This window comes from Echinococcus granulosus (assembly GCF_000524195.1).
Source record: "Echinococcus granulosus chromosome Unknown EG_S00020, whole genome shotgun sequence".
Classification (NCBI taxonomy): domain Eukaryota; kingdom Metazoa; phylum Platyhelminthes; class Cestoda; order Cyclophyllidea; family Taeniidae; genus Echinococcus; species Echinococcus granulosus.
In genome coordinates, this window is record NW_020170400.1 from 965,821 (window position 1) to 990,735 (window position 24,915).

Below are 24,915 nucleotides of genomic sequence, written 5' to 3' on the forward strand. Positions count from 1 at the left end.
ACTACTTTTGATGACACTAGTGAGTCACATACACGCAAAATAGACTAAATAAATAAGTCCTTCAACAGTGGAAAGTGTTTTACGAAACTTCTTTTCACCCATTCAATGATCTTCCAAATGCATCGCATTTAACTGCTTTAATTTGAGAAAACATTCAACTCCTTATCAAAGTCAAACGAACAGGAAAGACGAACATAAATCAATTGATAAAGGCTGGGAACATGATATAGCCTCTGTGTAAGTCAAACGGAAGCGAGATGAAAAGAGTATTTACGTCATCAAGTTTTGGTAGGGTAAAAAAGGTCAAAATAAAATTTAAACCTTAACTTTCAACTTGCAGAGTGGGGGGTTGGCGTCACTATTGCATTTATAAGACAGCGATGGAGTTGGTGATGACGAAGAAGTAGCAACGGCGACAGCGGCAGTAGTGATGGACGGAGGAAATGGATAGGGTTGAATGACTTGTGAGCCCGAGACAAAGGAGGTGAGCGTCATCTCTGGTGCCGCGTCTACTGTATTGCTGTAAAAACAGCAAGACTATTGGTAGGAAATATGCACTGCTATCGCATCTTCACTCTTCCCCAAGTCGCTATGCAACAAATTTCATGAGGAACCTGTAGATCTTTGGAACCGAGTTGAACCTGGTTCGCAAGGAAAAACAGCTTTGAGCCACATTGCTCAGGTTCAACTGACATTTTATGCCATGGAAGCTAAGAGATAAGGGGAAAACAGTGGATCACACTAAATTGCACTGTACCTTGCCAATAGATCGACACATATAGATGCTTTACAATGCATATATTTTACAAATCCGACTAGAAGTTATAGAAAGAAACTGCAGCAAAGCACACTGGAAAATATACCAACTGTTTCGGCAGCCCACGATTAGAGAAGCAGCAAATAAATTTAATGATGCCACAAAACTTCAAATAACATATTCATCAATATATTTATTGGTGCATACAAAAATCGTTCCATTTATTTCATTTGCTTAGATCCGTCTAGGAAGGCAGTCTTCCAGAACCCGTTGACTTTATCAAGGAACTGACGAGTGAGTAAAGAGGGCAATAGGGGTGTAGCAATGCGACGCCATAAGGAGAGAAATGGCAATAAGGAATGAGGCGTATGGGAACGTATGAAGAGTATAACGACTCCACTCAATCAAGTGACTCTATAAAATAACGATGTATAAAGAAGCAACTGACCCCTTAGGAGAGAGAGTGGACGAATGTGTGTTGTTGTTACTACCGCCGCTATTGTCAATAAGGTTACTACCATTCACACCACCGGCCTGCGGCAAATCCATCAAGAAGTCTCGAATATTCAACTGCCTTCTACGTTTAGCCAGTAAAGAGAATGAGTCGAGCGCATCACCTCCAGATTTTGATGAAATTGGCGAAGACTTTGTTGCCAATACCACTGCTGTGGACCGTGTTGAAACGGGAACGAGGAGGCTTCTCTGATGCTCAGCAGTGACCGTTGGTTGGGAAAGACACTCAGTCAAGCCTAAGGTGGTCGAAAAAGAAGTATCTAAATTGGGAATTTGAAATAAGTAGCATCTGGGTGAGCAAGCCCTTTTCAGTCTCCCACTTTTAGGTCTCCACGACGGTACCACAAAACCCTAGTGCCGATCTTGTAATTCCCACGTTCGTCCCCAATCAAGTCACCCATAAACGGATACAGCAGACTTCAAGATTCGAATAAACTGTAACTATAATCATTGAAAGTCGTCCTGGTTTCAAACACATGTTTTTGTTTGCACTTACCGATTCTTGAATTTTTCATTGATAAGTTGCTTTCTTGAGCAATTTGCATTTTTTGAATTCTTTTAAGAAATTTTTCGCCACGGAGCAAATCAACGTAGCAGTGCAGAGAGTAAGAGGTTAACTGAACATGACTGGCTGGCTAAAAAAGCACGTGATAATTTGGATAACATTTCAAACAAAAAGCTACGCCTCAACAGAGAATTCTAGCCTTGAAAATGAGCCATGCACGTGCCTAGTGGAACCCAGGCCTTAGCTGAGGTGATGGATAATGTGAACGTGGGTTATCCATTACAAATCGCGGAACCTCAATAAGGTAAGGTTAGAATGCAGGGCAGGAGCAAAAATAATTCAGTAGCTTCGCATCACGCGGTGACAAGTCTGTCTTACAGCTTGCATCTTGTGAGAAAAAAGGCCTTTAATTCTTCAACATCAAGGAAACAGGCATCTTCGGTTAGCTGCAAGCGATCTATTCACCGCCCAACACTTCCACGGCATGCACCACTCCATGACCCAATTATTCAATTATTCGGCAAATGGTAGTTACGGTTGACAAATCGATACAACTCGGTATGAAGAAAAACTACTGTGAAAACAACCACGACTAGACAGCTGAAAAGTCTATCCCCTCAGCAACACATCGCAAGTCCCCATACCACCGCAAATCCCACTTGTAGATTGTATCAGGTACCAGCTGCTCTCTAACAGCTCTGTCAAAATAGCCTACAATTTTGGCACTAAGCTGTAGAATTCAAATAACTTTCAGACAATCCCAAGTCGAATAGAAGAGAGTGAGACAATCACACAAAAATTCGCCAGGTGGGAGGAATGAGAATCTAGAAAACCACCACTTCTATCCAATTAAAGTGAGTTTGCCAATGTGCAAATTACAATTTCACCACTGAAGTATATACCTTTACCCTGTTTCAAGAAACTTAGGTACACATTCTCCACAAAGCCCACACCTTCAAGAACGTTGAAATCAAAATTCATATTCATTCAAATTAAATGCCCGAAGATGACAAAAATGCAGCTATAAGCATTCCCGAAAATTGTGAACCCCCGAAATTGTAACCTAGACCAATCCAAACTACTTTTAGTTAGACAAGGAAAATTTTTTTAATGCTCAAATTTTCAAAAAAAATTGGATGAAATAGAGTTTTCGCTAACTCAAAAGTAATGCTTGTGGTTATTAAACAGCACACAGTCTCACCAACAAAGCGTCGAGCTACATAAGATTTCGAACTATTCCAGACTAAATAACCTAAACTACAACTTTCACATTAAAATCACGAGTTTCTGAAAGAATAGTTCATATTAATTAAAGATGCTAGTAAAGAACCCTACAACTTCACTACAAGAGTATCTAAATTAACCTACTCAAGTCAAAAAAATGAATGGTAATGCTTCCGAGCGTCAAAAATTGCGGGACATCTCCCAAAAACAGGAATAACCGGAGCAGGAAAATAATTTAAAGTATCCACAATGAAATGCCGAGTTTCGACGAACATCACGACATCCGAAGTCGGAGTGAGGGGGGAGTAACCCCACACACTTGAATTCATGAGAGATTTTTATGAATGATCCATTTGTGCAAAAAACAGCTTGGAAGAAAAGTGAATGATGGGCAAGAATTACTTACAAGTTCACATACTGAGATTACTAAAGGTTTTAAACTATTCTAAGTCAGTTAAAGGCGTTTATGCATTTCACTTATTCAAAATCGCATATTTAAGAAACAAAAGATCGTAAGTAGTCTATGAATTTGACACGACAGTAACAAACTTTCAGCAAATTTAGAATCACTTAAAGTAGAAAAAAAGGCAACGCTTCCAAACAGAAAAAAGCTGAGGGAGGGATACATCCAATCAAAAGTCTCACAATTGGCGTCAATTGAATGCCGAGTTTCAGCACATTACAAACCAGAAGACGAAAATCACGGTTTCTGTACGTCCACGATAGAAGAAAACTTTATCAAATATCACCAATAATATCTCACTCACCCCTCAACTGTCCCGCCTCCGGTATCGTGTACTCCCTGGCGGGGAACATTCGCCAGACGAAAAGCTGAGCGGTGTCCGACAGCGTGACCAAGCGAGTGGGATCGTGGAATGACCAGCGCGGCACGGAGACCTCGCCGGTGTGGCCGGAGAGTACAAAGGGACGCTGGGTGCGCGCACCCACCCGGTAGATATACGCCCGACTGTCTGCACTGCCACAAGCCAGATAGGCGTCGTCAGGACTGAGGCTTAGTTTGATGTAGAAAGACCCTGTGAGATGGCCAGTGTAGAGAAGGGCTGAAAGAGAAGGCAGATTAAGTGGGAAGTAGTGGAAGTGACCATGAAGTGATCAATGATTCACATTATCGTAAACAAGAACGGCTGACTGGAAACAGGAGGTATGTTGTAATAGCAGGACGTTAGAACACAAATATGAAATGCCCGATTTGGCATTCAAGGTATTCGCTTTATTAATATTACCCCAAACAGGAAAAATACCTAAGAGGCGATTCAAGGAGTAGTGAGGACGATCCACTGTAAAAAAAACATGCGATATTCAGCTTGAAGGCAGAAGTTTTATCACCCCTAGCATAAAGGAACACTATCCGTTATATTCTACTGAGCATAAAAAAAACGCAAAGAAAGGTTCATCCGAATGGACCAAAAAAAGCTTAACTAAAGATGTTTCGTGAGAAAATTTTTAGTACGGTAATTAGATATTTGTTTCGATCAACAAATGAATACCCGGACCCTTCATTCTAAGAATAAACACATGGCCTAGCTGTCACCATAGCTTCCCATACCGGCACAATTATTATTAGGACTTCATAGGAGCCTCCAAGTGCCGCATTCAAAGACACTGTTGAAATTATCAAGTATACTCCAAATAGGCATTCGACAAAATAGAAAGCCGTTTAGAAGACTAGTTAGGTTGGCGTTCAGAGACCTTGAAAGATTCCAGAAACACTTAGTAGTAAAGACGCAAGCCTCTGGATAAACCATCAGTTCCTATAAGAAATCCGTTCAATAAGTATGGAAACTAGCCGATTCAGAATATCGGCTAAACAACAATGGCAACTAATAGAAATGAATTTGATGAACTTCTACGACACTTATTTTCCCGATTGCTTTAAAAATTGATACCTCTTTATGAAAAGACAAAACATATAGAGTACATTTTTGTCAATACTTGTGGATTCGCGATTAAAACCAAGGTGAGCTAAAAATGGCGATGTGAGCTAAAAATAAATTCCTTTTAAGATAAAGTAGAAATACAAACACATTTTCACAAATTTAGGGAAGGAAATTGAATAAGCTCTTGCATATCTGACAAAAAACTGTATTAACAAATGGCCTGATGGACTGAGTTACTCAGTTATTGCGCCTTCCCTAATGAAAGCGATAAATGCGGTCCAATTACGGCGCTCCATTAAGTATTATCGAATAATAGATCCCCAAATTAACTAAGCGCTAACACTGCTCATGAATGTAGTTTGTAATTTAAATATAATTGCCGTCAAATAAGCATATACCGTATGCATGTAAAAGCTGACCATCAAAACTCCAGAGGATATTGATGGCCACTTATATTAGTAGCTGTTGCCAGTCAACCATTGCCCACGAGCTCGACCCAAGACCGCGCAAACTCCCACTAGTCGCGACTCATTCGTGATTTCTTTATTTTTAACCTAAGCAATCCACAAAATTATGCAAAAAGAAGTAAAAAATAAATAATCTAGACCCCAGTAGCCGAAAACACTACTGCCAGTCCAAGATGAAGACAATTGACCCCGCAGAAAACTGGAAATTTTATGCTTACTAGCTGTTGAAAGAGAATAAACTCAATAACTAACCTGGTCTAGTCGAGGTAGAAGTAAGATCGTACTCATAGATAGCATGATCCAGACAACTAGCGTAGAGTCGCCTTCGGTTTGAATCCAAAACCAGGTCCGAGTAGCCTAATAAAACGCAAAAAGAAACGCTATGAGGAAAAAAATGCTGAGTCTTTCGCAAGTCCAAAAAACCCCAACTCACCACACTGTTTCCGAGAAATTCCATTGTAAGGCAAGGAAGTTATGGGTTGCGGCTGTATTTTATTCAACGACGTAATTTTTCGAATGTCCCAAATTTTTATCGTTCTAGAAGAAAATAGACTTAAGGAAGTGCAGAACGCACCCATCGGTAGAACCCGTGGAGACTAACTCGAACTCCCTGGCAAAGACGACAGAGGTGACACTCTGAGAGTCAGTCTAAACAAAAAATAGGCCAAGAGATGATCGATCAGACCATGGACTTTCGTGATTTCGACCTAGAACGGCGGGAAGATGACTCAATGGAAGGGAGATGGCATCCTTGGATGTGGGCAGAGCTGCCTACGCCTTCAGAATTCTGTGTTCGCATATCCCAAAGGCGAACTGAACCATCTCGCGAAGCGGAAGCAAAAATATCTGGAAAATTAGATTTAGAATAGAAAGGAATTACGGTGGTCTTCAGGAGAGAGGGCGAGGGAGCGGACAGACATCGTATGACCAACATAAACACTGACGACCGAACCAGTTTCTGAATCAATCAGCTTAATGGTTTGGTCACCGGAAGCAGTGAGGAATTGATCGGCATGAGTGACCCATTTGACACTAAAAATAGCGTTATCATGAACCCCATAATCTAAAAAATGAACATTCATCAAAATAACTAACATTTTAGTAGACTTTCTGACCCAAGCTGTTCTGTGTCGAAGAGATGCACCAGCCCGTCTTCTTTGGCGACCAGCAGCAGACTAGGTGCACCTGGAGAAAGTAGCTGTGTTATGGGTAAATCAGTTTCCAACTCACGCGGCGAGAAATCACAGTCAAAGGGGGGTGACGCGGCATCGATGCAGGAATGCAAGTGAAATGCTTGGTTTTTGTGGCATTCAAAGTTGCTGACGCCAATGAGAGGAATACATTTGCCTTCGGAAAGCTTTATTTCGCAAAAGTAAGAACATACGACGAGAAAATGTGTACGAATTTCGAGGCCGATACTCGCGAGTCACAACTTCATTAAGTACGGATTCAAACATGAAAAGCCACCCGACCACCGTACAACTATGCCTAGGCTCGTAATTTCATAGGTGCCGCACTCATCACCCCCCACGGTTTCAAATTTTTCAAAGAAGCTTTCCGTTGGTTTAGAGCCGACCATTGCTACTTGGCTTAAAATCTGGGATAATTTCCCGGTTTTGTTTTTGCATAATAGATACGTGTTTTATCGCTTTGAAGGCTGCAAGTGTATTCAGTAAAACGTTCGCAGAGAAACCTAATATTCAAGCATGCTAATTTAGTTCAAGCGAAACACTTTATTTTGATTAGAATACTTTGCAGCCGTGAGCTCTGACTATTTGCGAAGGATTGTTTTGGCTTTACATCTGACTAACTTCGTGTATTATTGGCGAATAAGGCATTTCACTTACACGTTCCAGGTTAATTTCGGTTTCACTTCTATGCGCTCAGAACATTTAGATATATCTGCTTAAAGGCATACTTCTTCCTAGGACTTGGAAAGCGATTATTTCAAAGTAATAGCTAGAAAATGCCTTCACTACCGCTCTAGCAAACGCTGATAGCAACTTGGGCAAGGAGTTCTAGGTTTCACTCCTCCAATTCTGGGTTCGTATTCTCACGCCGAAAAAAATTTGTAGAGGACGACGTTCTTCATTTACGCAATGATGTGTGTGTTTACGGGCTGTCAATTTGGAAAATGATACCTAGGTTTGTTCCTCCTAAAGGATTAAGTGCTTCCGCTCCATTTCTTGCACAAGAAGCGTTTCAAACTCTTTCGAAATTTGAGTTTTAGCCTTTTTTGAAATTACCTAAAAGTTGTATTATGTAGAAAAATGTAATTTGTGCCGTCATAAATCGAGGCGAATTGCTGCAATTAACCGTTACACGCACTGCATATCTTGTAGTCAGCGAGCACAAAACTGTGCGATGAGTGTTCTAATCAACACTGAATTAGATTTTACAATGCTGATTAGCACGAAGAAGTTCTAAGCAGACCAAAAACATTCATATTCATTCTTGCCTATAATCAATGATCTAGATGTCCTTTGGAATTCGTGAAAAAATAGTTTACCTCTTTTCCTCCTTGAACGCTAAACGGCCGTACGAAATCCAAAATTGAAGGATTCTCCTAACAACCAATAAATCACCTGTAATCTTGACACATAATCTGGCATGACAAATAGAGCGATTATTTTAATTGGCCAAGCTATACAGTCGAATAACTATTGCTTCGATGTAGAGTTTGGCTGCGACTTTTGGAGTCTTCTGTATCCCAGTCATTTTAAATTAGTTTCCCTTGGCCTATAATTAGCCCTGTATTTGCCAAGAAGTAGTTGTAAGTAAAAGCGTCAGCTTTCAAGTTGTTTTTTGTGTTAGAAGCAGTAAATCCGATCCCATTAATGAGAATTAAATCAGGGAGGCATAATTCTTAATCAAAATGGCACATTCTTCATAAGCGATCGGCAGTGCTCTTTTTAACCTCCTCCCACCCATCATTTCTTCCGTCTAGGATGCTTTTTCTCCCATTACTCTACACTATTTATTCTTTTTCCGCCTCATAGCCGTGTCTGAAATGAGATTATGGCAGCTGAATCATAGTTTTTCTGCTATAGATTCAATTTATTTGTTTGTTTGCATATTCTGAACTTGTGAGGTAATCCCAGTGTCAATCAGAGGCTCTCTGACTCCTAACGCAACCATTGGAACTCCCGCGTCTTTGCGAGAGGCAAGTGGAACGCTGGTAAAACTAATGTCACTCTTATGGGCCATTGATTCTTAAAATTAGTAGTAAGACCCACTTTTTCATTTTGTGCGAGTAACAATCTGTTTCAGATTAATTCATCTCTCACTCGGTTCGTGATTCGATTTCGGTTGTCCAAGCACTAAGCAAGAAAGCCTTAATGGAAAACTAATTTTTTAACCTTCAAATAATTTTTTATAAATTTTAGCATCTATAATATAAACCAGTGTTTAGTTGATCCATATGTAGCGTCCTGAGACTTCCCTGAAGAGGGAAGAAGACAAAATACTCGGGCAGAATATATACATTCAACAGAGAGAAGGTGTTTGGGCTACTGGCATGGCCCGAAGGCCAGCCCACCCAGCGAGGTACAAGAAGGCGAATTCAAAAGTTCAAAGGTGGAACCTCACCAATACCGAGGGCTAAACCACCATCGTATTACGATTATTACCAGAAAGAAAGGATAGCAGTTATCACTTTAAGGTTAAAGGAGTATTCCCAAAATAAAAACGAAGGAAAATTGTGAAGTCTCCTTTGGGTATGAAAACGACTTTCTCCGATGTAATGACTGGTTATACACTCCTGGCTGCTATTCGAGAATAGGAACCTAATTTAGCAGATAGATCGTAGGTGTAATTGCAATTTGGACTTGAGCATTCAAACAACGCACTATTGAACAATTGACTCGCAAGTGCATCGCACATACTGACGATCCTCAATATTATGGAGATGGGGAGAAATGTGCCCTGGAAGCTTGGCATTGAGCAGTGGATGGACCGTTTGGGAACGGTCGATGGTGAATTCGTTTTGCTTACTTGCGCTGATTAGCATCAGTTAAGCTGTAAATTTTGCATCCAAAGAGCTACACTTCTGGACAAGATACACACTGAATCGTGTTAAGTTTAGGAGTACTTTATCTAGATTATATCTACGACCTTTTAGACCCATAATTCGCTTTGAATGATCTCTATTTTTAACTTGTTGTAATAGTCGTTTCACCTGGGTCACCCTCCGAAAACTCATCGTATTAAACAAGAGGTTATGGAAGAAGCCAATGACAGGTCTGCACTTAGGCAGTGGGTCCAGTTGCACTCTGGGGGTCACTCGGCTCCCCCCCCCCCCCCAGTCAAGGTTGAGAAGCCCTAACTTTGACAGATCTGGGCTGCCCATTTCGTCTCAGCGTTGCTTAATTGCGCCGGCAAAGGGAGAAACAGGATGGCTCACCAGATGGCCTATTCTGCGAGCTAATGCAGTTAACTTGTACTCTCCAATTAGCACTATTATGTGTCTTGCTTTTCGTAGGAACTACATTTTAAAAGTAAAAAGTAATTGATTCAAGAAAATTGCGCCACGAACTTGCAGCCAATTTAAGAGATGTAATTAGCAAATTTAGTCCAAAGTTTAATTAGTTATTTTTGATATGGTGCGCCATTTGGGTATTTAGGGATGACATCCAGCAAAACGATTTTTCGGTATTATGCTTCTAAAAAGAAATGAATGGTGAAAATCGTAAGTGCTATGGTTATCTTTGGATGAATATAGACTCAATAGATTGGCTACTCATATCCTAGTTACAGCCGAAGTAACCCTATGGTTTGGCCTGAAATGAGCCAGATTGCATTTCCGTTCAGGCCATGACAGTGGCCTCTGGCCTCTTCTGGAGGACTCAGGGAGCTCACTTCTGCCGGCAAACTACACATTCACTTCGAGGGTTTGGTATATTTTTCTTTGTTTGTCCGGCAATGCCTTAGAAAAAGTGCTCATCGTATCATTCAACTACCACAGTAGATTTGTTGAACAGCCGTTACTGCGGTTAAACAGCCGCAGCTTTTTGTCTTTCACGAGATATGGTGAAGTTTAACTTGGTAAAAACATTAGCCACATCCCTTCACTGTTGCCCTTTTCAGTGGCAGTTAGATTGGTTGAGAATGATAAATCTGCCTCCCCTTCCCTGGAAAAATTCATTTAAATTTATTTGAAAGTCAAGGCAATAGAGGCTATGTGATCGACTATATACCACTAAAATAGCTTACATCAACTGTCCTCTTCTGGATCTTGCTAAACTGAATCATGATGTATGATATTTAAGACAATAAATAGCATTCTAAGCTGTTGGCAAAAAATGAGGACTAAGTGCAAACTGCTAGACGAAATTTGGACCCATCAGCAACTGCGTAATTGATGCCGTAGTCAAAAGGGGAGCATGCGATCTCATGCGAGGTATTCGGAAAGCATTTCATCCTACTGCATCAAGGGTAATTATCGAAAGAGAGCAAATGTCTTTAAAAAATTGTACAACTGATCATTTTATGATCGTTTGTAATGTTATGTTATTTACTGACGCGACTAGTACAGTGTAGTGAGGTAATTCTCATGCATTACTACGGCGACAGATGTTTTGGTTCGATTCTGAGAGTTGTATCGTGTAGTGTCATACAAATGTGCCTCCGCCGTAGGTATTCTTTGACCTGTAGCATGTGGCGAATCCATATTGAACGGTGGCACACGCACAAAGCATGCGTAGTCTTCTGGGAATGGAATGGCGAGTGCCTTTGAAGTGTGGGGTGGGGTTGGAAGCAGAGCATTTGCTGGTACCCGATGCTATTTTCGTTAATAAGCATTTCTGATCACATATCAGACAATGACAAAACCAACCAAATTGTACCACTCGTTTTGTCAACTCATGTGAAAGAAGTGAGGAACAAATTGGTAGCCTATGGAACTTCGTGTCATCTGTTGCTAATGCATGTGACACCCGTTTGGTTGGTAGTTTTCACAGCTTATCTTCTCAGGTGGATTCGGAACTAAATGACCCTGGTGCTTCATCATCATCCAGGGTATAGATGACCAAAAGTTGTTCTTGATGCTTTCATTGGGGATTAGGGTGTTAATAGCGTCACGGCATTCACCCTTGTAAGCGAGAGTAGACGGTATTCACTTCGAGGTGATGGGTTTCGATTCAGCTGGTTTATTCTAGGCATCGAATTCTTCGCATCATTTGATTTTAACTGGTACGCTGTTAAGCCATTGTATACCACACAAACTCAAGGCACAAAGCAAGAAATTTGATTATTAGTTTCTGCTACTTTAGAACTAAGTTGAAATGGTTTTGCGAAGCAGGCCAGATGGGATCAACCTACAGTTTGATAAGTTCAAAAATGAAAAACTATAGCACGTAGACTTGCGCCCAGTCATACTTAATCTTGTTGCGTTCGCAATTATTGTGCAGAACTCGAAATTGCTCATTCACCCCTTGAACCCACCTGTAGTGAGGCCCCTTAGATTTGACCGTTTATGGTAGCCACCTTTCCACTTAGAAGCAACTTGGAATGACTTTGCCTACTGGTGTCGCACACAGCGTTCATAGTCCTTGCTGAAGCCATAGCAAGGCCCACAAATTATGGAAAAGTGGCTTAAGGCGCCCATTATGACTGAGTGACAGCCACCAACACGGCGGTTTAGTTGGAGGACAAACGCCTGCATTAGTTCGATACAACCTCCGAAATGTCATAATCCCAGTTGCATTTGAATAGTAGTTACTTTAAATTTGAAGTAGTTGAGAATGGTAGTCGCTTAATACACACATTTTTTGTTAAAGATCGGCGAAGAGGCAAAGATAGGCAGTATTTACCGGTAATACGTGGTTGCAGGAACTATTATAACTTTTATGAAGGAAGACAAAAACTTCCGTAGATTCTATCATGCTGACCAAATAATGAAAAGTACAAGAACCGAGTCCAACACAACACCCCTGATATGTGGATGATAACCAAACCAAATTTAATGCTGGAACGTGAAAGAAAATCTTACAGACGGTAGAATAAATACAAAACACGATGGTAGTCAAATCATTGCTCCTCACTGGTCTAAAAGTACCAACAAAAGTTCATTGAAGAAAATAGAAAAACACGAAAATGGCCACTTATACAAAGGAACCACTGTTATTATTGCTGCGGGTGCTGCTGATCTGATTCCGTTGATGCCAGAGCGGAATCACAAGATTCTGGACTTGAGCCAACTCCAATGGATTCAGCAGGCATCACACAGGCTGCTTCGCTGGAGTTCAAGTAGTTCTTGATATCTTGAGCTTCATTGAAGAAGGCCTGCGTAGCAGCATTTTGCACTCCAACATTCAAATTCTCCCAATTGTGAAGATATATCCAAGGATGCTCCAGTACACGCATGTAAGCGACAGAATTCAATGTACAAGCGATTTCCATATGAGGCACAACAAATTCTTCGTCGTGATCTGAAAGAAGAACTACTTATTAAAATACGGACATCGGGGTGCTAACAATAGTGACAATGAATGAAAGTGGACAAATGATTTCGTGAGTTTGCAAAGTCGAGATGTGCTTGAGACCTCACCAACAGAGCCATTTCTCCCGTTACACGATTTTGTATTTGACATCCTCCAAGGGAAAACACGTGAAAAGCACAAACAGAACTACCCCATAAGTGGCGGTAAGCTGCTATCTATTAAAACTAATTTTACATGAAATCAGCAAACTTGAAATAAAAGAATCAAAAATTGTGTATAATTAGAAAGCCAGTAAAAAATATAGATAAAGAAAGAGGACTTGGCTCGTTGCCGAATAGTATGTGGCTATCTACTACTTCTATAAGTAGAACATTCTGTTAAGAGAAAGGCTCTTCTTCCTCTTTAAAATGACTTCTGCTAAAGCAGAATTTTTATCAGTAGTCAGGCTCTTAGAACATCGCCTTATATGAAGACCTCACATTATCCTACGCATCGAGATGCGTAACAGGTTTGGTGTTTCTTCCACCTCTGCCTTTATGTCCTCAAAACGAGTAGACGAGGACATGCTTATTTGCCTGCTGTTGTTAACGCTTGTGCAGGACTCGCAATTTAAGCTTGTTCGAGCTGTATTTCCTCAGCGAGTGCCGATGGCGTCGGAGCTAACGGGAGATTCCCCTTTCCTGACCGCCTCTAGCTTAAAACATACATTTAAGGAAACATGTATTACTCAGTTCCCTCGCGTTTTTGGGCACATTCCTCCGCACCCTCCTTATAGTTGGTAATCGCAAGGGGCTTTTTCGTTGATCTTTCAATCAGAATGAGACTTGGTCTTTTCGCCTGCTTATTATCTTGCGAACATCCTTATGCAGGTCTTGCAACAGTTCAGCAATGTCGGCTTTGGTAATTGGCGCCTTGATCACTATGCACTGTTTTGAGCACTTCATGTTGACAAATCTAGCGACTAAAGGAAACCGAAGCGGCAGTTTTAGCGTCTCGTACCTTCATGGTTCCCGCCTTGGCTGCTTATACGAAGTATTTTACCACAACGAAAATGTTTCGGTTTTCACTCTTGGTGGGTGTTACAGGGCATATAATGTCATTGCTTACTTTTTTCCTAAAGAAAACCTGTGGGCACTAACTTGAGTGAAGCGATCGCTGTCTTGTGGTTTTTTGAAACTGCTGGAATTGACACAGGTTTAGCAGAAACCAGGTACGTCTGGGATGAGCGCAGGCCACCGGTATCTTTTGCTTTGGGAATCTAGCATCTTCTCTTCACCCATTTGGTTAAGGTGCTAGCGTTACTCTTGGAAAACTGCGTGTACCAATGAGCCTCGGACCACTAGGCGTTTGGGAGACCTAACACCTTCTTGGTGTCATAGAACTTCATCTTGTACAGAGATTTTTGGCGAATCCTGTCATATCTGCCTGGCCGTCTTGCTTAACGAGCTGTGTCACGGTCGGTATGCTGCGTGAACTCGCTCAAGAATATGGTGACCACTACAACACTTTCTGTTTCTGCCACAATAGATCTGCGAGACAGGACATCAGCGCTACTATGCTTATTGCCTTTCCTGTACTGCACTGGATTTTGTACTATTACAGCTCCTCGCACCAACTCGGAGCCGGGTAGTCCAGTTTGTGCATTGTATTCAGCCAGGTCAGTACATGATAGTTCATTCCCACAATGTCTAAGATGTTTAGCCATTGTGAAGAGAGCGAACAGTTTGCGCTTTTTAGACTAACTTTTTTGTTGAGTCTAGTAACCGCGTAGGCGGTGACGTCCGTTAATGAGAGTACACCTCCCGTGGCTGCATCGCTCGCGTCGGTGTACAGTATAATGGATAGCTTGCGATTCGAAGTTAAGCAATGCTAAAATCAGTGAGATGGAGAGCATTCGCTTCAGTTCTTTGCACCATTCATCATGCCCTTTCTCCTACTTGAAATTCTTTCCCTGCTTTTCAGTTAATTTATGCAGTTGGATGGCGATCTTAGCATAACTTTTAGCAAAACGCTTGCTGTAATTTACCAAACCTAGAAAACTGCGGAGTTCTGCCTGATTGGTTACGTTGGTCAGGTCTTGGCAAGTTTATTATGAACTTCGGTAACCGTCTCTCGTCTAAAGCGACAGTATGTCCCAAGAAGTTGACCGAGCGCCGCAGAAATCGCCATTTCTTTGGGTTTAGAGAAAATCCTGCGTATAGCAGACGGTTCAAGACCAATCTCGAATTGACGTTATGACAATAGTGTCATCTAGATATATTGCATAATATTTAGGGAATGAGCTGATCGGCGCGGTTTGCATTGGGCTTTGGAAGGTGGCCCCTGCATTACAGAGTCCATAATGCATTGTCTGGGATTCAGAAAGTCCATTTATCACTATGAAAGCTGTCTTTTCTCTGTTGCTGCCACTTTCGCATACTAGCGTTCAGAGTTTAAATCTAGCGTGGAGAACCAGTTGGACCCCTGTAGGGAGTCTAACACGTTGTTCATATACGGTAGTAGGAAGGCATCCTTTTTCAATACTGCGTTCAGCTTCCTATAGTCGAAAGCCCTTCTTTACCAGGGCAACTGGAGAGGCTTGTGACAATTGTGAAGGATTTTTGATCTCGTGTCTGATCATCATTCCTATCATACGTCTCAAATCTTCTCCTAGAGGTGGCATGTGTCTGGGTGTCTGCTTCACAATGTTTGTTCGTACCAGCTTTAATCCTTATCATATGATTATATTCGCCTACTTAATAACAGATCGACAATTTCTTTATTCTCGCTATCGGTAACATGAGTAAGCTGCTCGCAGGAGTCGTGAGGGCTGCCCATAGGTATAGCTGCAGCCTCGAAGAGGGTTTTCCAAATGCCGTCGACGACTTTCTTCGGTGAAAACAAATATTTTTTCTCAAAATAAGACATCAAATAGCACACTCTGCTTAAACGGCAACTCATAAATGATAATCAACCAAAACAATTTATTTAGGATATCACATTTATCTGCAGCTTTCACTAAGTAAGTAAATACTACTTTGAGGTTTTATTTGTCGATTGGAGGGCTCCATGAGATGTACTGAAGGCAAAGTATTTTCGCAGAAATATTTCAGTAAAATCTTTCATTTATCATTTTTTCTGCAGGGCGAACTGTTTCACCTTTAAGTGGAAACCAAGGAGCAAACATCGCAATTAGGTAGGCATTTCACAAATTCTAAGATGTCTCCTTCTGCGCATTTGAATTTTGTGTGAAAAAAAGGTGCTACTTATGACGTCATGACCTAAGAGAGACGCACAGTACAATGCAGTTGCAGATTAGTTCAAGTAACCGCCTGTTCACATCGTGGTTTGAGACTTACGTAACTGTGGCAACAAGCCATTCAGGTGAGTTTCTCCGCTCATTTTTTAGATGAAACTTTTTTAATTCTTCTCAACAATTAAAAGTAACTCAAATTCTCCTGAAGGAATAAGTTGTGAAATTTCTCTTAGCCTTTCCTGAACTGCAACTTTTTTTGGTTGATTCACGTCCTGTTTCACCAAAGGCTATTCGCAAAGTTGATTCGTAAAAAGTGAATTTATAATTTAGGTAAATTCGGTTGAATTCGCTCAATTTCTTTAACAACGTCAACTTAAAATCGCAACTTTAAAATAACTCCCACTTTATTTTAACACGATTTGATTTTGCTATTATTATATTGCTAATGTAACCACCTTGGACATTTAGAGTTGGCTCCTACAATCTCTGTAGTATCCTGGCTACGCGTCTTTTTCCTATAGACATTTAAGATCTTTTGGCAGGTCCTTGTAAAGACTTCTGAGTGCACTGTAAAATACTACTGGTCTGATCAACTGTCCTTATTTAATAAAATTCTATTTATAAGGTTTTTCCTGAATAGCGTGATTTTCTTAGTACAAAAATACCAACAAAAGAGCCTCTTTTCACTTAACAATAAGAGATCAATAAGCTTTGATGTTTTACAATGTTAGTGTTTGACCATATATCAAAGTACGCCATTAGTTTGAATCCCTAGTGTGTCTAATCACGCTGCCCCTCAGAAGTGTTGACTCCATGATTTAATAAGGTCTTTGCGATATTACGCATTCAACTATTCTAATTTATCAGCTGCTATTCTTTTCTCTGGTAGACTCTCTACACTGCGAACTCATGAAAGTAGTTGCATTGACCTGTGAAGGGTGGAATTTCAGGCTGCTTTGAAGTGTAGCTTCGCTTAGACAGACCAGTGGAGCAATGTATACAAATTGAAAGAGGTTGTGGTTTAAAATGCTTGGTAGATGATTGATACCAACTGTGTAGAACAACCACTAGAGAAGCAACTTTCTAGGCTCTGATCATAAATCTGAAAATGAGCATGCTAGGCAAGGCGTCTGAGCTGAGACAGCGGTGGTGGGTGAGGCTTAGCTGGAAGTGTTTGCATTGGAGGGAGGTCCAGCCACTCATTCAGGATTTACCCATCTACCTACTCAGCTATCCACTCCCGATTAACTTATTCATCTATACACTTAAGAGCCCAACTTGACAAATTATACTCATCCGTTCAGCCTATTTCTTATCTTTACTTGCAGTGGGCTTATCCATCCCAAGTTTAACCATCTAAACACCAGGATTCGCTTCCTTAATATAAATCGGGGTAGGTCTTCCTAAAACGAGAATAAGTGAGTAGATATCGCCTCCTCGTTTATCATTCTTCATAGACATGATGCCATCAAATCAAATCACATCAACACATTGCCTTGTCACTTGGCATGCTGAGATTTCGACATAATAATGATGACCAGCTTCCACCAGAAAATGTATCAAAAATACCAATGACATGTAAAATTCCGTCGGCTCACTTTAATGAGCCCATCTATGGTGTTATGATTGCAATCTGAATGGTAGAAGCTTATTTGTTAAGCATGACTTAAAGCATAACGATGTTCTACTGTGACGAAACGTCAAATTCTAATGGCTTTTCGTAGAATCATTTGACTTCAAACCAAATCCACCTAATGAACTAAATGCAGCTTCTTCAAATTTCATCATTTTCGAATCACTAGTTCGCTTTAACAAAGGGTTTTGAACAGCACCGTTAGTCATCATGGTTTAGAGTTCAAATTTGCCATTTTCATTAAGCGGTTGACGTGTTTTTAATGGCCGTTTTGCCGTGCATTCCTATGGATTCAATTATCCACAGTGGATAACCTTCTGCTGTATTAAATGTGACCCTTCTATGGAGCATCAACGAAAGTGACGTTTCTCACAAGAGATAAATGATATCAAGCATGTGAGTCGCAAATATCTCCACTATTAACAAACGGAGGGGTTCGAAGACTAGAAGCCGAGCTTTATTCCACCGTTGTGGAGTAAAAACCCCTCATTTCCGTATCCAAATATCATTAGTTCATATAAGCAGTCTACTTTATTTCACGTTAAATAAACTCCGAAACTCACCCTTTTATTGTTCGAAATCAGAATGATGTACGTTCGAACGCTAACCGGCCAATGGATGGTTCTGGCTCAACCGCATGACCTCTCCAGCGGTCAACTAGTGACAAACGACATTCTGCCTAACGTGGATGCAGTTCTGGACCAAATGCATCAGGTCAACCACGACGGATACTACCTTGGTGTGAATGGCCAATGGACCTATCATCATAACAACTGCCAGTGTTTTCCGCCGCCTCAGTGAGCACGTCCGCTTTTCCACTAAGCTAATGGGCGCTCACTACATTTTATCCAAATGAGTGTTTAAGACGGCGTTTTAATTTCAGCGGTGTTAAAATTAACCATATATTAGGTGTAAGTTGTGTAGTTACGAATTATAGTGGTGGGTAGAAATGTCTCTGCACGAAACTGTTGTAAGATAATACATAGTTTTTCCTGCTGGCTACAAGGGCGGTCAGTAAGGCGTTTATGCAACCCTGTTTAGGCTCGTTTGTCTCTTGCTACTCAACTAGCAGATTGCCGAATTTCCGTGCTTACGACATGGATAGATTTATCTGACCCTTCTCCAAGTAATGTAAACTGCTGGTCTTCACAAATCAGTAGGTTTAATGAGAGTTCACTGCGTCATGCGTTAGACAAACTGATTTCGGGGAGAAGTTATTTCCAGAGGCAAGTCTAAAGTCAACAATTTTTCCCCAGTATTTCCTAAAAACATTTATATGAAGTTTTGATAACCCTTGAGAAAGTTATATTTCACACATTATATTTCCGAAAGAAGGTATGATCAAGGAAGAAATATTGAAGTGGAGGTAATTATGGGGAAACAATGGCGTTAAATTGCATCGCGTGATCTTATAGTTCTATATGGGAGTTGCCACTGTGAGACGAAAGTAACAACCAGTTTTACCCTGTGCCAGGCATTGTGAGCAGGCGCGTACTGAGAGCGCAAATTTATCTTCATTGGTATATACGTTTAGTAACGTAACAAAACTTCCATGGATTCGTCTATTTGCCAAAACAGTCTTAATGGATGCCAAAAGCATCACATTCCACGTGACCAGTTTGTTACAGAAGGAAATCTAGGAATAGGTCAGAAAGTAAAAAGCTGAACTTCTATGCCTTAGTCTCGGCCCTCCTTACTTTCAACAAATCGTGCGCGTCAAAGTAATTGATAGAGAGAAACGTAGGCGCGCAAACCTCGAATTTTGGCTCCGTTGCCTGAGATAAGGTTTCAGCGTGCAAAAAATGACAAAACTCCTAGAGTTGTTTGTCTTTCCAAAAAGCTATAATAAGGCAATCATTAGTCTTAATAGTAAGGTTTAATCAAACAAATCCTTTCATCAGTAATCTCTCAGATACAGGATCCACTGGAGTAGGTATAGTCATTTTAACTTCGAAAATTTTGCTTCTAAACGGGTGCATACAAATATTTTTCATAAGTAAACATTGAAGACTCAAACTCGCTATTTGTTCTTTAAGAAAAATATCGCCATAGCACAACACGAGCGAAAGAAGAGAATCGGGGTCATAGTTGTATGACAAGTATGTTCTAATCACACTTTATTGCCAAAAATAAGAGATACGTATCAATTATTCATGAGTCTGCAGTTTTTCTTAGTATTCTCAGCCAAAAACTTCACTCGATCGATTACTTCAGCCTAAAAGACCCGAAAAATATCAAGGACGATAATCCCTAAAAAAAGTCACTTCTACTTAGTCTGCTAAAGCAGTGCTACTTTTAGTTTGTCAATAGGTATATGAAGGTGATGCTCAAAATCACAACTCACCAATGTTCTTGAAGGAACACATTCAGCGATCAATTGCCATCGATGAGGTGTCTCCTTGGGGAACGAATTCATCGCTATTTCTAACTGATTTTGCTCCTTCTGTGTCCACGATCCACTGGACTCTTGACTCACCACCATAGCAATAGGTTTACTCCTTGAGGAAGCCTTTTGTTTTTTACGACTGACGTAGGTGTCTAGCTCTTCATCCTTTTCTTCTACATCTGGAACAGCTATCTCCTCCTGTTTCGGTTCCTTAAAAACATTTATCCCAGCCCTCTTTGCCTTCCGCTTCGAGAGGTAGTAATCGTCTTCCTCATTCCCCTCCTCGCTTTCATCTTCATTTTCACTCAGGTCCATTTCGTTAAAAGCATCTAGAACAGCTGTGATAAGTATGGCGATGTTGGGGTACGGGATAGCTTACGACTTAACAGAGTCCGAGAGCTCAAACTACTGGCGATTTCGGTCGCTTTCGCAGTGACATCATTGACAGTTCGTCCCATAACTTGGGCGATTTTTGACCAGCGGTTGGGATAACCACCGGGATACTTATTTGTCAATCGGATCAAGGCTATTTCTTCAGTTTGGCCCCATGGTTTTGAAGCAGTGTCTTTGGACTCATCGTCAGGGTTCGTGTTTTCTGGAAGCTCCTCGGTCTTAACAACCAGATTTGTCACCTGGTATATGGAGGGATCGATATCATCGAAATCGACACGCTGGTTTCGCTGATGCTGCATCCTGGATTGTTCAACCTGCCTTTTCTTCTGTTTCTCCCTCCGTTTGATACGTTCCTCTTGCTCCTTCTTCAATTCTATAGGTGTGACAGAGGCATTTGATCAGATAGCGTGTCTATCGATAATAAATTAAGCGTCTTACCTAAAAAGGAGTGATACCACCGGCTTTGCGAATTCAAAGAGGATGCGAAAACTTCTCATAAATTTATTGTACAACATTTAAGGAGGGGATATCCAACACGTACGTCAACAACAGATGACGAAAAAATAGCCCTCAAAAGCAAGTAATTTGTTGTTCTTGTTGCTGTAAAGGTTATAGCAGTGTCACAGAGGATGGGTAGCTTGCTCAATGGCTGATTTGCAGTAAGAAATTCGCTGTAATTTGAAATTGAGACAAAAAACGGTCCGATCTATACCCTAATTAACACTTCAAAGGCACTCACCACTCCATTCCCAGAAGACTACGCATGCTTTGTGCGTGTGCCACCGTTCAATATGGATTCTTCACGTGCTATAGGTCAAAGAATACCTACGGCGGAGGCACATTTGTATGGCACTACACGACACAACTCTGTGTGGAGCAACAGCTCCTTGAGAAATAGTTAGGATCGGCCAATCAGTTAAGTGGAAGAAAGCCCTACTCCTTCGAATGAATGCCACAAAATTTAGCCATAAGAAGTCCTTTCATCGCACTTTAAGACGAGACAAATACTGCCTCACCCTTATACACATCCTTCGTATTCCTCCGATGATAATTCTGCAGGCCTCAAGCGATGACCACCACCTTTTCTTGGCATTAGCATCGGACAGTCACATGCCACATGCTAAACAGGGTAAGTAGTTGGGAGAATAAAATACCAAATGATTTGCTTCTAGAGACAAAACATCTTATGGAAGTAGAATTTGTAGCTGCCTTATGTCTCATTGGCATTAAAGACGGCCAAACTAACACTTGAATTACAATTTATTTCGGCCATCAACCATTTGGTAGGCAATTTAAACATTTTTGGTGACAAGGATAACGGTAATATTTGTTACACTTGCTTAAAATGAGGCCAAACTTATTCACTTTAAATGGAGACTTAAGTATCGAAATGGATATTTTCGGTTCCTAGCAAAAGCATCAGGGAAAAAATTCCTTGCTCATGAATGAGTTTAACCATGCACTTCAATTGGATACAAAAGTGTATGGCTATTTCATTCCGATTTCGCACCTTCTCCATATAATATGAGGAATTTTGCGCGAAGTTTCTACGGCTTTGCAGCAAGGTTAAACTCGGACAGTAAAGCGGACAAGCTCAAATCACACCCACCACGGTCGTTCCACCGATAGTTTACGATATTAGGGTTGAAAATAATAGGAACGTATTTAGGTACAATTACAAGGATCGTACTGATAGATGGACACATTCCTGCGACCTATAAAGCATGCATATAAGCAATCGGATGCTTTTGTAAGCCCCTAAATTTTATAGCTCATGGTAGCGAGACATATCATATTGTTGCAGAAAACAAAAATACAGCCTTCATTAGTAAAGACAACGTTCATCAACCGAAGGCTTAAAAGCACTTTATGAGAAATATGAGGTAACAGTATTTGCAAAAAGGTGGACTGCCAAAGAGGTTAAGACGGCGAAATTACTCGACATTTGACGAAAAAGGAGTACAAGATCTTAGCCAAGAGCTTCGATGGGTGCAGGTATTTTATCGAAAAGGGGAAAGTTTCATGCTACACGGTGAAGTTCATAATCATTAGAGCATATTAAATGGGGTGACAAGCCTCCCACGAGGCAGTGCAAATAAAGTAGAAGGGTTCAGGGTGCAGACATCTCGAAATCCCACCTAAGAATCCACTTTAGATATCAGAAAGCTTTATTGAAAAGGGGTGTGACTCTAAAAGTAGAGCCAGGTCATGGCATCTACGGAGGGGTTAGTGCTTTTTCTAAGTAACGTTTATTGAGAGCTTGTAATTAGTCCGAATTTTATTTGGGCAAAAAAGTTAGAGAAAGAGAGTGGTCACGATTTTACGTAAATTTCTGACCTCTATTGTCCAACCCCTTTCATGCATCATTCTTGAAAGAAGCATAGATATTTAAAATTACATGGCAAACTCAAATATTTACTTAATGTCGTTTTATGAGAATGCAGTGCATGATATTGTCATTTCTTGCCGAATAAAATATTATAGAACATTGCCCCCTATCGATGTGTAGAGCTATACTCAAAGACGCATCTCTATTTAAAATACGAAGTCAGCTACCCTAGCACTTGCACTTTTCACTAGACCGGTACCAGTATAGAGAATTATGGAAATAAAGAACTTCCAATTCAGATCGGACCATTACGGGTAATAAGAAGTTGGCACACGTACTTGGAAAGACACGCGGAAAGTCGTAAAACGTAGGACTATAATTTAGTATTCCGATTGTAACAGGCACTTTATCGAAAGAAGGTTTAACTACGATAGAGTGACAAAATTAAGCACTTCATTGGTATAAATAGACACATTTTTAAAACAATGAAGAAAGTGCACAAATCGCGGCAAATTTTCTTTTTCCCCCAATGATGAGGCAGAAACTTCAAGATTTCAACCAGGCAGAAGTGTACAGATCACTCCCATAGAGTGATGGGTCTGATAGAGACTCAAACATATCGTAATTTTAAAAAAGACGTTGGATACACGAATTTGACCACAAATTTAAAAATTCACCTATGAGAAGGTGTGCTCTTGAGTGTACGAAATCGAAAATTTGAAGTTCCTGCAAAACGATAATGTAACGTGATTCATCCCTAGCTCAGACCCAAGCACACTATATCAGAACCACCAAATTGTGAAATTTTCCCGCTCCATTCTTACAGATCGCAGGACAGAAAGAAAACTTAAGAAACTTAAAGAAAGCCGTGAAGTTGCTTTCGAAGCCTGCCTTTCGTGCGAAGAAAAGTGTGTCATTCGTAAGCATGGCCTACTAATGCAGTATTACTTTCAACGGATCACGTCAAAACAAATATTTTTGACTAAAAAGGTACTAGGTAAAAGTAGTACAAAACCAATGCACGGAAAAGTTATACCAATTCAAAAGCGGAGACAATCACAAAAGTACCCCTTCGTTCTTGCCACTCTTTCTTCGCCTTCCCAAGAGAATCGCAGAAGATGCTTTTCAGTAATCCAAGAAGGGTGGGGAAGCCCAAAATGAAGTTGAAGGTTCCACGGACCAAAGCAATAGGCAAAATGTCCATAAAAGTCGGCCATTTAATGACTTTAAGCTGCTCCGCAATTTCCAAATCGATGACCATCTTTTTCCTATCCGAGGCCTTATGACGTTTCATGTGATTTTCTAGCTGTTCTTGCTAGCAAATAAGGTTAAAACACGTATTTCACAGTCATACCATAGTCCACCGCCTCTCAAATGCGCAACCCCATAGTGTAGCAAAGTGAATGGTTATAGTAACCACAGAAATTAAGGTGACGATTTCGACATTTGACATTTTTCGCAGTTTCCGGTAGTAGAAGAGAGGAGTCTTCCAATCAGGGATACCATTTTCCAAAGCTTCATCATAACTAAATATATTTAAAAAACACAGAACTGAGTTATTACTGTTGCCTTCGTTCTTCATCCTTCAATATTTGGTAAATAACGGATAATTGGCGGAATTTCACATCAGCACCTAGATCATTGGGGTTCCTATCTGGATGCATTTCCAGCGATAGCTTCCGGTAGGCCCGTTTAATCTCAGAAGAAGATGCTGTCTATCGTAAAAATGATATAAAACATGATATCCGACCAACATTAGGGACGCCCAGGAATTCATAAAAATTTGTGCGCATCTCCTCCATAAGATCGAACATTTCGAGGTCAGACTGGTCCCATGCTTGAACAGTAAAAGAGAGAACTAAAAGGAAATATAAGCTTGACGTCACAGACATCCCCCTAAGATCAGACATGAACCCATCCTGGCGCATGTGAAAGTGCCAATCAACCCAAAGATCGCACTGTTTTATACTTTCGCCACCAATGTATGGAATAAAAAACAAAACAAAACACAATTTTGCCCAAACATTAGTAACGAAGTAGTGAGTTGGTTTTATTCGCCTTATTGCTTGGGATTAAACTTGTACTATATTAGGTGTGGAATACTGTAAGGAGCTCTCCGTGTATACGGAATACAGG

The 24,915-nt window shown here is 40.7% G+C and overlaps 4 protein-coding genes across 4 annotated transcripts; 1 reads left to right on the forward strand and 3 right to left on the reverse strand. All coding sequences in view use genetic code 11, as the record gives it.

The window, feature by feature from the left end:
• Positions 1 to 315: 315 nt before the first annotated feature.
• Positions 316 to 6,943, reverse strand: EGR_03750 (Denticleless protein; the record flags this gene model as incomplete). The annotated part of the gene is made up of 10 exons (XM_024492999.1): positions 316 to 520; positions 1,206 to 1,506; positions 3,767 to 4,060; positions 5,617 to 5,721; positions 5,798 to 5,901; positions 5,939 to 6,012; positions 6,050 to 6,210; positions 6,245 to 6,396; positions 6,480 to 6,721; positions 6,845 to 6,943. 10 exons carry the CDS (start codon positions 6,941 to 6,943, stop codon positions 316 to 318), a joined length of 1,737 nt encoding a protein of 578 aa, XP_024352656.1.
• A 5,543-nt stretch (positions 6,944 to 12,486) lies between these two features.
• EGR_03751 (hypothetical protein) lies at positions 12,487 to 12,953 on the reverse strand (the record flags this gene model as incomplete). Its single annotated transcript, XM_024493000.1, has 2 exons — positions 12,487 to 12,791; positions 12,911 to 12,953. 2 exons carry the CDS (start codon positions 12,951 to 12,953, stop codon positions 12,487 to 12,489), a joined length of 348 nt encoding a protein of 115 aa, XP_024352657.1.
• Positions 12,954 to 13,300: 347 nt separating this feature from the next.
• EGR_03752 (hypothetical protein) lies at positions 13,301 to 18,472 on the forward strand (the record flags this gene model as incomplete). The annotated part of the gene is made up of 2 exons (XM_024493001.1): positions 13,301 to 13,311; positions 18,256 to 18,472. 2 exons carry the CDS (start codon positions 13,301 to 13,303, stop codon positions 18,470 to 18,472), a joined length of 228 nt encoding a protein of 75 aa, XP_024352658.1.
• A 1,342-nt stretch (positions 18,473 to 19,814) lies between these two features.
• On the reverse strand, positions 19,815 to 24,671 carry EGR_03753 (DnaJ subfamily C member protein; the record flags this gene model as incomplete). The annotated part of the gene is made up of 7 exons (XM_024493002.1): positions 19,815 to 19,886; positions 20,016 to 20,395; positions 20,437 to 20,823; positions 23,848 to 24,094; positions 24,134 to 24,305; positions 24,343 to 24,494; positions 24,534 to 24,671. The coding sequence occupies 7 exons, from the start codon at positions 24,669 to 24,671 to the stop codon at positions 19,815 to 19,817; spliced, it is 1,548 nt and encodes a 515-aa protein (XP_024352659.1).
• Between the last annotated feature and the right edge of the window lie 244 nt (positions 24,672 to 24,915).